The following is a 14547-nucleotide window of genomic DNA, read 5'->3' as shown; positions in this document are numbered from 1 at the left end:
TTTAGCCCAGTCCTCTCTAAATTCACTGTTCTGCATTCTTCCCTCTTTATTTTATCACTATTTCCTTCATTTCTTCTGTGTGGTAGCTCATTAGTTTTCTCCTATTTTCTTTTTCTTGTAGTGAGGTATTTAAATTTGCCTTGTTTTATTTGTGATACTGCTATAAACAAGTATCTTGTTGTGTTATTCGACTACTAGAAGTCTTTTTAAGTGTATTGCATTGTACTGGATCATTGTTTTCTTTTTTTTTTTTTTTGTCATCTTTGATTTCATTTCCTCTAATCACAGGCAGATCTGTTTTTTGTTATTATCATTGTTGCAAAACATGTTAGCACCTTTCATACTCCTTAAGTGCTGCATCAAGGATCAACTGAATGAACGTTTGTTCTTGTTCTATTTTTTTTTTCACTTTTAAGTATTTAAATAGGTGAGTGATTCAAAATTCATTCAATGATCAAGTCAACAGTAATTAAAAATCAAACATGCTTTATCCTAATAATCATACATTTTTATTTGCATAAAACTAAGATGATTTTAATTAATGAAGAGATGTTTCTGTAAAACTGATTGTGGCTAACCTACAGCTGTTGTTTATGTCCCAAAAGGCACTAGTCTGTAACTGTTAAAAAGTAAAAATGAATTTTTCTGAGGAGACACACAATATATTCATAGTCATTTCAAAAATTAAAAAAAATAGAACAGAGAGTTTCAAAAAGACAGACATATTATATGGCAGAAATGCTTCATTATATAGAATAAATTTAGATTTGCTATTATCCCACCATCAACTGGGAAACCTACTCTTGCCCAACCTCACTAGCACAAAAGTTCCTTGACTTTGTGAATTCAAATTCCTGGAACAAATTGTCCATATCCCAACAAGAGGTCCTCACCAACATGTCAAACAGGTGCACTACTGCAACTGTTGGACCCTCAGTTAAAACTGACTACAAATCAGTCACCTTTGAACTGACACTAACACCATAACTCACAAAGGGTGAAATCAGACAAAAAAACTTCACCAAGGCAAACTATACCCTCCTAGGTGAAGGTATAAATGCATTCCAGGCCCCTCCCCAAGCTGAAAGTGGTAACTACGCCGGAGCTTACACTAAAGTCCTGTACAATCACTTGCATAAGTCTATAAACATGGCTGTACCAGAAAAAATCAAAGCCAGAGCTCCAGGTAAAATAAAACTGCCATAGAGGACTTTCAGCATAAAAAAAACTTTACAATAAGTGCAAAAAGTTGCTGTCCAAGAAAACAAAGACAAGGACCCAGCAATGGAAGAGCACCCTCCTTAGCCTTAACAGGCAAATAAGACAACTTGTCAAATCCTCCAAAAGCTTCTTTGAGAGAAACTTAGCAAGTAATGCCAAGGATAACCATAAGGCCTTTTAACAGCTACATATGTAACCTAAAGGGTAGGACCCAACCATGTGCAGAACTGGTGGCCAACGCTATCACATACATTGACCCCACAGAGATAGCGAACCTGCTAGTGGATAGGTTTGGTAAAAATTTCACTCCCTTATCCCCTCCTAACTTACAACAACCCCTCCCCCAACCCCCCACCTTACATATCTGAAAAGCAGGTCCTCAAAGCCCTGTCCAAGGCAAAGAACATGGCTTCTATGAGACCAGAAGACATCCCAGGCTGTCTTCTAAACAGGATAAAACTTGAACTAGCATCACCATTAAGTACCTTTTTAAATCATAGTATAACCACAGGCTTTGTTCCTATGGAATGGAGAACAGCTACAGTTATTCCTCTCTATAAAGGCGGCCTAACAACAGACCCGGGGAACTACAGACCCATAAGCCTGATCAGCATCATCTTAAGGTTATGGAATGTATCATTGTGGACGTCATAAATAAAGACATAGGTAACCTCCAAACCCTGGATCCTGCCCAATTCAGCTTTGTGAAGGGCAGATCCTGCCTGTTAAATCTAGTGGACTTTTTTAAAAGTGTGAGCAAGGCCATTGATGAGGGCAAATCTGTGCACACACCATACCTTTACTTGGCAAAGGCTTTCCACACAATCCCACATTCAGGCATTACTGATAAACTTAGCAAACTGAATGTAAACCCCTTCATTGTAAGATGGGTTCCCAACTGGTTCATAAACCAGACACACACTATCAAAGTGAATGACTCGACATCAACCAGCAGACCTGCTACCAGTGGGGTACCACAAGAGTCAGTACTGGGCCCCCTACTGTTTGGTATATACTTCTCAAATGTTCAGGTCAAAACGAAAGGGCTGTGGCTGACTAAGTTTGCAGACAACTGCAAACTAGGTGCAATCATTGAATCCCAGACAGACCCACGACTAGTGCATGAGTAATGGTCTCAAACTGAATGCAAAGAAATACGTTATCATTCCCTTCAGCACAAACAATGTCCCTTCACACTATCAAATCAGCAACAGGGACCTGGGATCATCGGTTGCCTGTAGCCTTAACTTCAACCACCACATCTACCATTTTAAGGAAAGATTTCCACATAGCTAACTTGATTAGTAAAACCATCACCTAAGAGCAAAAGAAGTTATAACCCCCCCCAATACTCGGCACTTATCCAGTCAATAATTGAGTATAACACCCCATTTGGTATGTACCATACTAAGCACCTGCAGCAATTAGAGAGACCTCAGAGGTTTTTAACAAAGACAATCAAGGGCTTCCAGCATGTGCCTTAGACGAGCCAACTAAAGTCCCTGTCATTATACTCCATATTGTATAGACTTGTTATTGGAGACTTATGCCTGGCCTACAGAACAATCCAAGACCCAAACCTAATGAACTTACTGCATATCTGTAAATCAAATGGGTCTAGGGCTACCCATTCCAGGGACTTAAATATGGCCTATGACTTACGTAGGACATGCTGGAGGGACAGATTTATCTCCCAGAGACTGCCACGTCTTTGGAACAGGCTACCAGTTCATTTGAAACAGAGAACCTCTATGACACTGTTCAAGAGGAACCCAGATGAGTGGATGGGGCACTGTAAATTCTTACCAGGGATAGTGCCTACAACCCTTGGATAGCGCCTACAACCCTTGTAGACATGGGCAGTCATCACTTACTGCAGTCTTGGGTATTGACTAGTACTTCTACAGTATTACATTGGGTTGAAATGGCTAGGCTTAAAATGACCTCTGGGTCAATAGCCTAGTAATTTCCTATGATCCTATGAGCCTTTCTTAAAGAGAAGAAGTAAATATTTGAGGAAGTTAGCATTAAATGAAATTCTGTAGGCTTCTTAATTCTTATGGTAATTTTTAAAGACCTCTCATAGCTGCAAATATGAGTGAACTTTCAGAAGTGGCGGATCAGGTAATAATATAATTTCAGTTTTAATAGCATTCACTACTGATGCCTAACAGATAGGGAAGCCCTTTTCTATATGTGTTTGATGAGGAGATATCTCACAGGAGTCTTTATTCTGAGATTATGATTCAGAAGGAAGTAGGTGGCATGTATAATACTATGGTTTAACAGTATATTTGGATTAGAGCAAGCTGGTTATAAAAAATAAAAAATCTCATGCAATTTTATTAGTTATCAAAAAGATTGTTTAAGGTCCTTTATAGCTATAGTTAGCCTTCCCAGGCTGTGCATGAATCTATAACCCTTATAAGATCAGTCTTCACTAACTGTATTAATATGATGGCACAACATAAAATATATCACAATTAAACATTAGGGACATAGGAACATAGCAGCAATTCTAGGCAAGAGGTCACGGGGACCATAAGATGCCTTGCCATAAACTCCTTTAAGAAGACACACTTAAAAGTACTTGCAACCCTTTTAGAGTACTTCAAAACAATTACTAACGCCGTTAATATTTGTCCAGAATTTTAAAAAACACACACACACACACACACACACACACACACACACATATATATATATATATATATATATATATATATATAGACTGGAAATTGACATAGTTGCACATTATGGACTTTTTATTGGTGACTACATTTATTAATATCTATAGACTGTGCTAGACTATTTACTTAATGACTTGTTACATACTTGAAAATTATTCTGTTAATATTGTAATCTTCCTTTAACTGGTTTAATGCAGTAAACGTTTATTTTGCAATTTGTATGTATACCAAAGCAAAACTTTGCAGTTAACATTTTAAGTAATCTTATTTGATGCAGAAGTGGTTATATGCCTCAGTTAAGGGTGGATCTTTAGTGTTATGTCATTTTGCACTTAGCTACCAATTTGGCAGCTTAGTTGCAGTTTAGAAATTGCTGATTCATTGAGTATTCCCATATGGCTCATTTTTGTATTAGACATTCAACAGGGGTTCTTTGAAAATGAGTCTTAATTAAATTAACTATAATTCATAACTGTTCAGTAAATAAATAAAACACTGATTTCCTTTTGCCAGTTAGTAGTAATATTTTAAAATCTGAGCAACACAGTAGGAAAATGCTCCATTCCAAGCCTGTGTCTTATATATTGTTTTTATTCTGTAGGTGAGAAGCCTGGCATCTTTGACTGTACAAATGACTATATTGATACAGTTGAGTGCACATTTATTTCGAACCTGACTGAGCTAAATGTATCATTTTTAGTGGAAGCAAACAAGTAAGTGCAATGTGGTTCAAACTGTAATTTAAACATTTGTTATCTGATCTACTTTTCCTCAGTATTCATGCACAGCATTTATCACCATGCAGCATTGTTCTTTATATGCTCTTACAGTAGCATACAAACAATGGTTATCATTAGTTGTTGACCATGCCAGATCATGCTCTATACATGTTAATGGACCAGAAAGCAACCCCCCAAAGCCATTACAATGTCCCATTACTTGGCTGTCTATCCCCAATTTCCATAAATACCATTCAAACCTATCAGTGTGCATTCTGTCTACTTAGTTACTTTTTTCGATTAGAGATTTTGGATATAGTTTACTTCAAATTTTATAGTATAAACAGTGATGGCCATTTTCTAAACAGTCTCATACTGAAAGCAAATCTAGCATGAGCAACAGTGAACTTTTCTTCTCTTGAAACTCACATTCATCAAAAATGCACTGAAATTTACATTCACTGAAAATGCATCTGGCTAGTACAGATTACATATACTTTGCGCCTTGGGCTGTTTTCAAACCATGGGCCCTCTACACATTTTAGAAGCATGCATAAATGCATGTGTTCTTTGATTCACCTTCATAATTGTTTGAAATTATATTTCTTTTAATAGAGAAATGTTTATGTTCACCAGTTCAATTTGCAGCTGGAATGTTTTCTCTGCAGAGTATACATGTCCCTCCTGTGTTCACATGGGTTTCCTTTAGGTGAAAAATTAAAGGCAGATGCCCGTGCTGCTGCCGCTTGCTTCTGCTTGCTGGTGCCTTGCTAAAACCAAAGTCTGATTAATGCACTGAACTTTGCAGATGATTAACCTTTTCAGCACTATATATTAACTTTTTTCTCAGTTACTCATAAAATAACTTGTCTATGTAACAGACAAGCCAGGGTACATTTTTTGGCTAGGCTTGTATGGGCCCTAGGGCCGATAGCCTAGTACCTACCTATGAATCTATGAACATGTACAATACTGTACAGTTTACAGCTTTAATGTTTCAGGTTGTTTTTTCATAACAAGTATAGATTAACAACCCTCTAGTATACATATACCAGATTTAACAAAAATCAGATCTAACATCATACACTTTCAAAGTTCTTTACATAGGTTTTCGTGTACCATTCGGATCTTGTCCATGAGAACAGTCTGTTCATGTTAATACTTCTGGAATTTGTCTGATTTCCTGCAGTCTGTTGATAAACTACTTTGTGTTCTGTTTCAAGGTGAATTATGTGACAATCTAGGGAGTCATCCTTGTCTCCAGCCTGGTAGAGTTTTGTTCATTTCTTGCACCTGGGTCTCAGGAATTAAGGATATCCTTATCAGCATTTTTCCTTGAAAGTGTACCAGACACAGAAATGTTTTGTATTACATACACAGTTTGATGGCTTCAGCTAAGAGACGTTTAACCCTTTAATGTATATATGCTAGCAAATAAAAATGTGCATGCATCTAACTGACTATATTTTCCTACATATATTCTAGCAAACAGAAGTGTACATGCACTGTTATATTTACTACACATATATTCTAATAAACAAAAGTATATATGCAATGTTATAAATGTCTAGATATATCTAACAGTTCTCCCTTTTTGTTTGAAAACACACAAAACAGTTTACATTGGTATATATTCATTGGTCAAATCGTAATTCTCATCATTATTTACAGAAAACACATTGGGAAACAAACCCTTTGGTTATCTTTTGATACAGCAAGTTAACACACAATTCCATATTGTCAAAACAATGATAACAAGCATTAGGATTGGATGTATAATTCAATCAAACAACTTTCTCCCTTTTGAAGATAATCCTGTAAAAATGTCCCCCCAGTTATGAGCTGTATCGGCTTCAGTTTTTTTCAGCAAGCTTAATTGGCTTGTTTTTTTACAATTACAGAATTTAATTCATGACTTAGGATTGTTTTATTAACCTTTTGCAACTGTTCAATTAACTGTTTACTTTCATTTATGACTTTATACAGTGATTCCAGTGAAAGTCCTATGCTAATCACTGACAATGCTTGTGGATTCCCTTGAAAAGGCATTATGACCTTGTTTTCTGGGGTAAACACATATGTGTCATTACGCCATATTAAATGGGTAAGGTTGTTAAGAAAACTTATGAAAGGACATTGTTTAGTAAATGTTAAACTTTGATTTGTTATAATACATACAAACTGTGGGCCTATTTTTGAGAACATTTCAAAAGTAATAGGTAAAATTGTCCATTTGCATAGATTTATAGAATGTTGCAAAAAAAAAACCAACTTGGCTGCATACATGTATAGATGATATAATATTTACACTTTTTGGCTCAAATAGAAAGAAAACTTTTTATAATATTAATGGGCAAGAATATAGACCTTTAAGAAACCTACAAAATAGCAATGACATCATTATAAAGCCTGCTGACAAAGGCGGACCAACAGTAATTATGAACACTGTTTACTATGTTGATAAAATGTATGAGATGTTAGGAGATCGAACCACATGCAGTGTGGTAGGCATGTTGGCAATGCACCAGATGAAAACACGTATAGATGACTTGTTATTAAATTTGTAAAATAGTCAGCTCATTACAAATGACATATTTAAATATTGTCAGGTTGAACATCCTAAGATCCCCTGCATACAGGGAATTCCAAAAATCCACAAGCCTCCTACTCAACCCCCTTTAAGACCTATAGTGTCTGGTGAGAGGTGGTTAACCAAACCTTTTCCTATTATATTGGAGAAGCATTTACATCCTATTGTATCTGTGAACAAGAACATTCTTGATGACACCAGAAGTTTTTTTGTCAGATCTTTATGGGTTCATTTCCACATGTAATAAGGTCAATAGCATTCAGTTTGTGATAATGGATGTGTATTCACTATTCACTAAATTCCCAATTAGCAGGGTATTATGGCTGTGAGGGGATATCTTGTTACACATAGTAAATATCAAGAGGATGACTTAGAAGTTACCACCTTCATGTCTGTGGTATTAACTAATAATATGCTTGAGTTCAATGGGAGGTATTACCTTCAGCTTGATGGCATAGCTATGGGTGCTGCATGTGCCAATAGCTACGCCAACATATTTATGGCAGCTTGGGAAACCAAACATATATTGAACAATGCATTATATAGTAAGTACATTCCATTCTACCATAATTTTGTGGATGACATATTTTTGCATAGATTGGAGATGATGATGTTTTTCAGCAGTTTTGTAGGTACATTCAAAATATTGATATATTTTTACATTTTGATATAAAGCATGACCTATATGAGACAGATTTTTGGACATTAGAATTAATAAGGATGATATGGATAATGTCACCACTGGAATTTTTAGGAAGCCTTGCACATGCAATAAGTTGCTTCACCGCAATAGTATGCACACCCCCATGTGTTACCAATGTAGTGAGAGGGCAAGCCATTCAAGCAACTAGGCTTAATGCCACAGATGAAAGATTTGAGGATGAATTAAAGGAGCTCAATCATAGATTTATATCCAGAGGCTATAAACAATCATACATCTGTCCAATTTTGAAAGATGTAAAACATGATAGAGATAACAAGTTTCATCCCTTTTACTCTAGTAACAGTGATGGGTTACCAAATAGAAAGTCCACTAAATCAGAGAAACAGCATTTGAAGTACTCTATCTATTACAGCAATGATAATAAATATATTAGAGATATTATTAGTAGACACTGGCAGATTCTTACAACAGATGGTTGGATTAGCAATATAGTAGGTATGCAGCCAAATTTTAGATATAAGAACAAGAAAAATAGTAAGAGAATGTTATGTAGTAATAGAAATGATGACCAGAAAATTAATAAGATTGGTGTTAGTGAATTTTGTACAAAGTCTTGTAAAGATTGTAGATGCTGTTCATATATTAATGGTAATGGACATTTTGTCCACCCAGTCACTACTACGCAGTTTAAATTTGATGTGAATGCTGATTGTAACAGCATCAATATAGTATATTTAGCTCAGTGCAAAGTTTGTCAAGTCTTCTATGTTAGAAAGACCAATGGAAGACTGACAGATCGCATTGGAGAACATCTTTATAGTATTACCATGTACAATGTGAACAATGCACTTGCCAAACTTATAGCTAATAGCTCTTCTGAGCATCAGTTTAGTTTTATGGTCACAGAAAAGATCAAAGACAGTGAACGCAAGGGAAATCTTTCTTATTATACAGAAGCTTAAGAACTCAAATGGATTATTAGAGTTAGGGCAGATGGTAAAATGAGTCTGAATGGACATTTGCCACTCAAGTCCATTTTAAAAGCTAGACCATTATTCAAATGAAAATGTATATACATTATTGTTTCAGAATTTAAACATTTATATCACATACACCTTTTTACATGGGTAGCCACATATACACATGTTTTATATCAAATATTTATATGTATATGTATATATTTAGTTTTTACTGATGTAGTATGAGACACACGTTTCTTAGGATGGTGTTACCCTTTTAACAAATGTATTTTATAATGGCCCTTTTAAGAAGTTAAGCAATTGAATTATGTAATGTGTTTTACTTATTGTCATTGGTTCTTGTAGTTTCAAAAGTTTTATATAAGACACACTTAGAAAAAATCTATTAAGGTCTGATGAAGCGGGTATTTCACTCATGAAAGCGCTCACCTACTTGTTTTTTATTTTAATAAAGACTGGCTGTGTTTCAAACTCCATACTGAATTTTATTCAGCATATTTTTTCTAAGCAGTTATGCTGTCTTCCTTCGTATCCCATGTGATTTGACAAATAATATTTGTCCCCTGTCAGTATGGTGACAGTTTCCATTGCGAAAAGTGCCATCCGTTTTACAAAAACTGCTTGGCTAATACCATCTGTGATTTTATTAATTTCAAAATTGCCTATTTGAGCTTTTACTGCTTGATGCGGTATTTGTACTATAATGCTGGAAAATATGGTTAAGTACTCAGTTTGCTTAATACCCCAGTAAATGGCTAATAATTGTATACATAAGTGGTAGCCAGGTTTCACTGGGATCATTTTATGACTACAGAAGGTGACAGGATGTAATGTTTTTTTCATCCTGTTGTCACTACCATGTGGCCATTCCTGTAACAATACAACAGATGTTTTCTTTATGGCTGCTGCTTGCAACACAAATGTCAACTTTGGTGTGGGTGCTATTAATTCTGTAGCTTGTGATAACTTCACCTTTATTTGTGAAAATGCTTCATCCTCATGTGGTCCCCACTCTAAAAGAGTGGATTTCATTTGTTCATGCAACATTTTGTATAGAGGAGCTGCCACAGCTGCATAATCCTCTATAAATTCCCTATTGTAATTCATGATTCCCATGAATTTTCAACTCTGCTATTATTAGGGGCTTTTCCTTTTGTAAAATACCTTGCACATGCATGGAGCAAGGAGACATTCCTGATGTTTTTTCTGACAGTACCTAGAAACTTAGCTTCTTGTGTCATAAACTGATTTTTCAGTTTTGACCTTAAAACCTGCCTACTGCAAAGTGTGAAAGACTTTTTTTAAGAAGCCACACATGCTCTTCCACTGTTTCAGACTGAATTAGTATGTCATCAATGTAATGTAACATCAAATCATCTTTTTCCAACTGTTGCAGAATGGAACCTACCATCTGGTGAAATATAGCTGGACTATTTTGAAAGCCCTGAGATATCTTGTCATGACATATTGCTGATTTTTAAATGTAAAGACAAATCATGACCAATCTCTTTTTCTGAATGGTACTGCAAAAAAGCCATTTGCTAGATCTGTTACTGTAAACCACTTACTTTGTGGCTTAATATGTGCAGCCAGCTATGGGACTCCTGAAATTAAATGTGCTCTAGGAGTTGTGTACTGATTTACTTTTCTTAGATCAATGACAAGACGGTAACTATCATCTTTCTTTTTAATTGGCCAGATAGGTGAATTTGTAAAACGGTTGTCTTTTGGTATGATTCCTTTCTTTTCCCAATCTGCAATACATTTTTCCATATGTTCTTCTGCCTCCCTAGGAATGGGATACTGTTTTTGAAAAGGAGGTATGTAATCCTGATCACTACCTACCCCTAATGACATTTCCAGCTTCCTATAGTCACTGGGTCCCTTGGACCACAAGTTTGAAAATTGTTGTTGTAAATGTTGCTACACATCCTCACTGTCTGTATTTACGTGTCCTGTAGGCTTATCAGGTTTCTCAGGTAGAGAGATTGCACAGCAAACTGCACTTACCTCTCCCTCTCTTGTTTCCCTGTTGTTTATCCACAAAATACTGTCAGGTAAATCAATTACTACGCCCAAAGGTCCTAAAATATTCATAGCAATAATGGTAGTTGAACAAGATGGATGCATTAAAAATGCACCTTTCCATGTCTGTCCCTCTTGGTGAACATCTATGTTTACATATTGGCTACTTACTGCATAGCATCCTGTGCCATTAAATGCAGAAATGCAAACCTTTTTGTAGGATTTGCAGGTAACTGTCTGTTTGTAATGGATACTGCTACTCCTGTGTCTAATAAGACATTTTGCCACAGTGACCCCTCCACCCAGATATCAATCAGTGGTCATCTGTCTCAGCTCTTTTTAAAGGTAGTCAAGAAAGATACCAGGGTGGGGGGGGGGGCACACCACTTTTGTAAGATAATACACTCATCTTCATTTTTATTGTCAGCTGCAATGTGGTATACTGCATGCTTTTGTTTGTCATCTTTCTCTGTATCTGCGTGATCATATTTAGATTTTCCTATTTCTTTACATAACTGCCTCCTTGCTATTTCCTCTGCTTGTTCTTCCAAGTATTTTGGATTTATAGGTGAAGCTGCCTGAAAATCAATGTGGCATACTTCCTCTTTTCATGTGTATTGATGACCCTTATAGCTGTTTTTACCAATACTGTAAGGTCTCTGTGCATTTTTCCTGACTTGTCTTGTGAATGTTTTGGCTCTGTTTTTTTTTTTTTTTTTTGGAAACACCCCCTTTTCTTCCTTTCTTTTACACCAAGCCTTGTAATGATCACAATCTTGCTTAACATGCCCTATTTTTTACAGAAAAAAACATGTTGGTACCTTTTGTTCATTACCTGAATTGATCCCACTGCTAAGGATACAAAAGCAGGAGCTGGCAGTGCTGATACAGCTCTTTCTGCTGGTGGTTGGTCACACCACCATTGCCTTCCATGGCTTTTTCACTGATTACCTCAAATGGCTCACCCCCTTCTCCTAGTGCAAAGATAGTGTAAGTATAATGCTCCATCATTGGCCATAGTCAGTCCCCTCATTCATTTTTGTACCACATCAGTGAAGTTATCTGAATTTTCTTCATAAATGCATTTAATACCCCCCTGTGACCCCTTTTACTTGCTCTAAGAAACAATGTGTTAACTGTTTTTGTATTTCTGTTTTTTGCATATCTTTGTCTGACCTGTGATATATTATCTGAAAAGCATATTTAAAGTGCTCACTTTGTTCCATTAATTTATCTGAGATAGTGATTTTGAAATTATATAACAGCTTAGCTGTGAGCCGCTGCCTTGTGGATATGCCATAAGAATGGCTGTCATACATCCTACTTTGCTGTTTAACTGATAAGCATCTTGCTTTAACTGAATGAAAGTTTTAAAACATTTGGGAATAAAAATCCAGAAACATCTGAGTAATGCATCTGTCCATGCATCAGATCCTGCTGTGTATGCTACCCATTCTTCAAATGCAAACATGTTATACAATATGCCTTTCTTATCATTCTACAGTGGTAAACTTTGTAACAATCTGGACTGTGTATACAGATCAGCTGTAGTTCCCTCTTCTATTATTTGAACTGGCTTTATTTTTTCCAGTTCTTCCTTAAGCTGAGCTATAAAAGTTGTGTTTTGTAAATTGGTTTCTGTCAGTTCAGCTACTTCATTCTCCTTATCGTGTAAATACTAATTAAGGTCTGAAATTTATTTTTTCTAATTCATTAGGGGCTTTATGATACTTGTTAAGAGACTCTTCTTTTGATTGCAGGGTCCCTATGCACTTTTGACAGTTTTTTTGTATGACATCTTTGAACTCCCTGAACCAACCCTGTATGTCTCTCAGGAATTAATTAAACTCTTTTGTCAATTTATCATGAGCCTCATTCCTGTCCTTTTCTGTTTTTTTCTTGCCTAGTAGCTTCATTCCACTGTTGCACATACTCTTTAAAAACTGTAATAAGATCTACAGGAGATTCTGCCAGTAAGTGATTTGACAGTTGTTCTAGCTCTAAAGTTAGCGTAGTGACAGGACATAACTGTTTAGTGTCTGGATGCAATGTAAAAACATTACCCTTTTCTTCTGTTTTATCATCAGAAGTTGCTTCTTTGTAATTCACTTTGCTAACAATGGTCTGCACTGTATTTTATGACATTGTACGCAGAAAGCAGTTTCATATGATTCACACAATAAACATTTACTGTCATACCCAACTTTTTTTGCTGAAGGTACCAGTCATATGTTACTACCCACTTACTCAGTGCATGTACATCCACTTGGCCTAATAAGGTTTTACATTTATTAATATGTTGCTCATCCAATTTCTGTAATCTCCCAAATTTTCTCTCTCTCTCTCTCTGACACATTAAGAATAAAATTCTGTTTACACTTTTTACTAGCCTGTTTAACAGCATCCATACTGTGAAGTAACATAAAAAGATTATCTTACCAGGTCCGTAGGGACAGTTGGCCACGCTGCTTACTGTAGATGGTTGGAAAACTACTGTAGTTACTAGACAAACTGGTGAAACTAAGCTGGCAGTTGTAGATTCAAAACTTGGGAATTCACCAACCTGGAGAATCTATGGCACTGCTTCCTTCTTGCAAGGAAGTCTCACTCTGGATCCAGATGTCTGAGAACTGTACTGCTGCAAACTGTGGAAACTGAAGTGCTCCTATTCAGGATTCAGTGACATACATAAATGCTGGTTACTGTGTTTTTACTGAAGTGACCTTATACAAGGCTTCACTCCTGCTGTGTTTGAATACAGGCTAGGCCTGCCACTGAAAAATTAAATGCAGATGTCATTGCTGCAGCTGCTGATGCTTGCTTCTGCTTGCTGGTGCCTTGCTGAAACCAAAGTCTGTTTAATGCACTGAAATTTGCAAATGATTAACCTTTTCAGCACTATATATTAACTTTTTTCCCAGTCACTCATAAAATAACTTGTCTATGTAACAGATAACACATACAATACTGTACAGTTTACAGCTTTAATGTTTCAGGTTTGGTTTTTCATAACAAGTAAAAATTAACAACCCTCCAGTATACATATACCAGATTTAACAAAAATCAGATCTAACATCATACACTTTCAATGTTCTTTATATAGGTTTTCTCCTGCCATTTGAATCTTGCCCATGAGAACAGTCTGTTTATGTTAATACTTCTGGAATTCATCTGATGTCATGCAGTCTGTTGATAAACTACTTTGTGTTCTGTTTCAAAGTGAATTATGTGACAATCTAGGGAGTTGACCTTGTCTCTAACCCGGTAGGGAGTTGTTCACTTCTTGCACCTGGGTTTCAGGAATTAAGAAGTTATCCTTATCAACATTTTTCCTTGAAGTTGTACCAGACACAAAATGTTTTTGTGTTACATACACAGTTGGATGCTTTCAGCTAAGAGAAGTTTAACACTTTAATGTGTACATGCTAGCAAACAAAAATGCGCATGCATCTAACTGACTATATTTTCCTACATATATTCTAGCAAACAGAAGTGTACATGCATCTAACTAGCAAACAGAAGTGTACATGCACTGTTATATTGTGCTACATATATATTCTAATAAACAAAACTATAAATGCACTGTTATAACTGTCTAAATATATCTAACATCAGCTGCACTTATTTCTTCCCATATTCCAAAGATATACATTAGGTG

At 36.0% G+C, this 14547-nt stretch overlaps 1 protein-coding gene across 1 annotated transcript in view; it reads left to right on the top strand.

Moving 5' to 3' along the window:
* The window catches only part of LOC122817333 (interleukin-9 receptor-like), a 422708-nt gene that overhangs the window by 228909 nt on the left and 179252 nt on the right, over positions 1-14547 (top strand). Inside the window, exon 4 of the mRNA XM_044090548.1 lies at positions 4513-4624. Within this exon, the coding sequence (XP_043946483.1) occupies positions 4513-4624 (112 nt within the window). The remainder of the gene's footprint in view (positions 1-4512; positions 4625-14547) is intronic.

The sequence above is a fragment of the Protopterus annectens genome, chromosome 12.part0, assembly GCF_019279795.1.
Source record: "Protopterus annectens isolate FY-2018-M chromosome 12.part0, PAN1.0, whole genome shotgun sequence".
NCBI lineage: Eukaryota > Metazoa > Chordata > Ceratodontiformes > Protopteridae > Protopterus > Protopterus annectens.
This window is presented reverse-complemented; position numbering and strand designations above follow the sequence as displayed.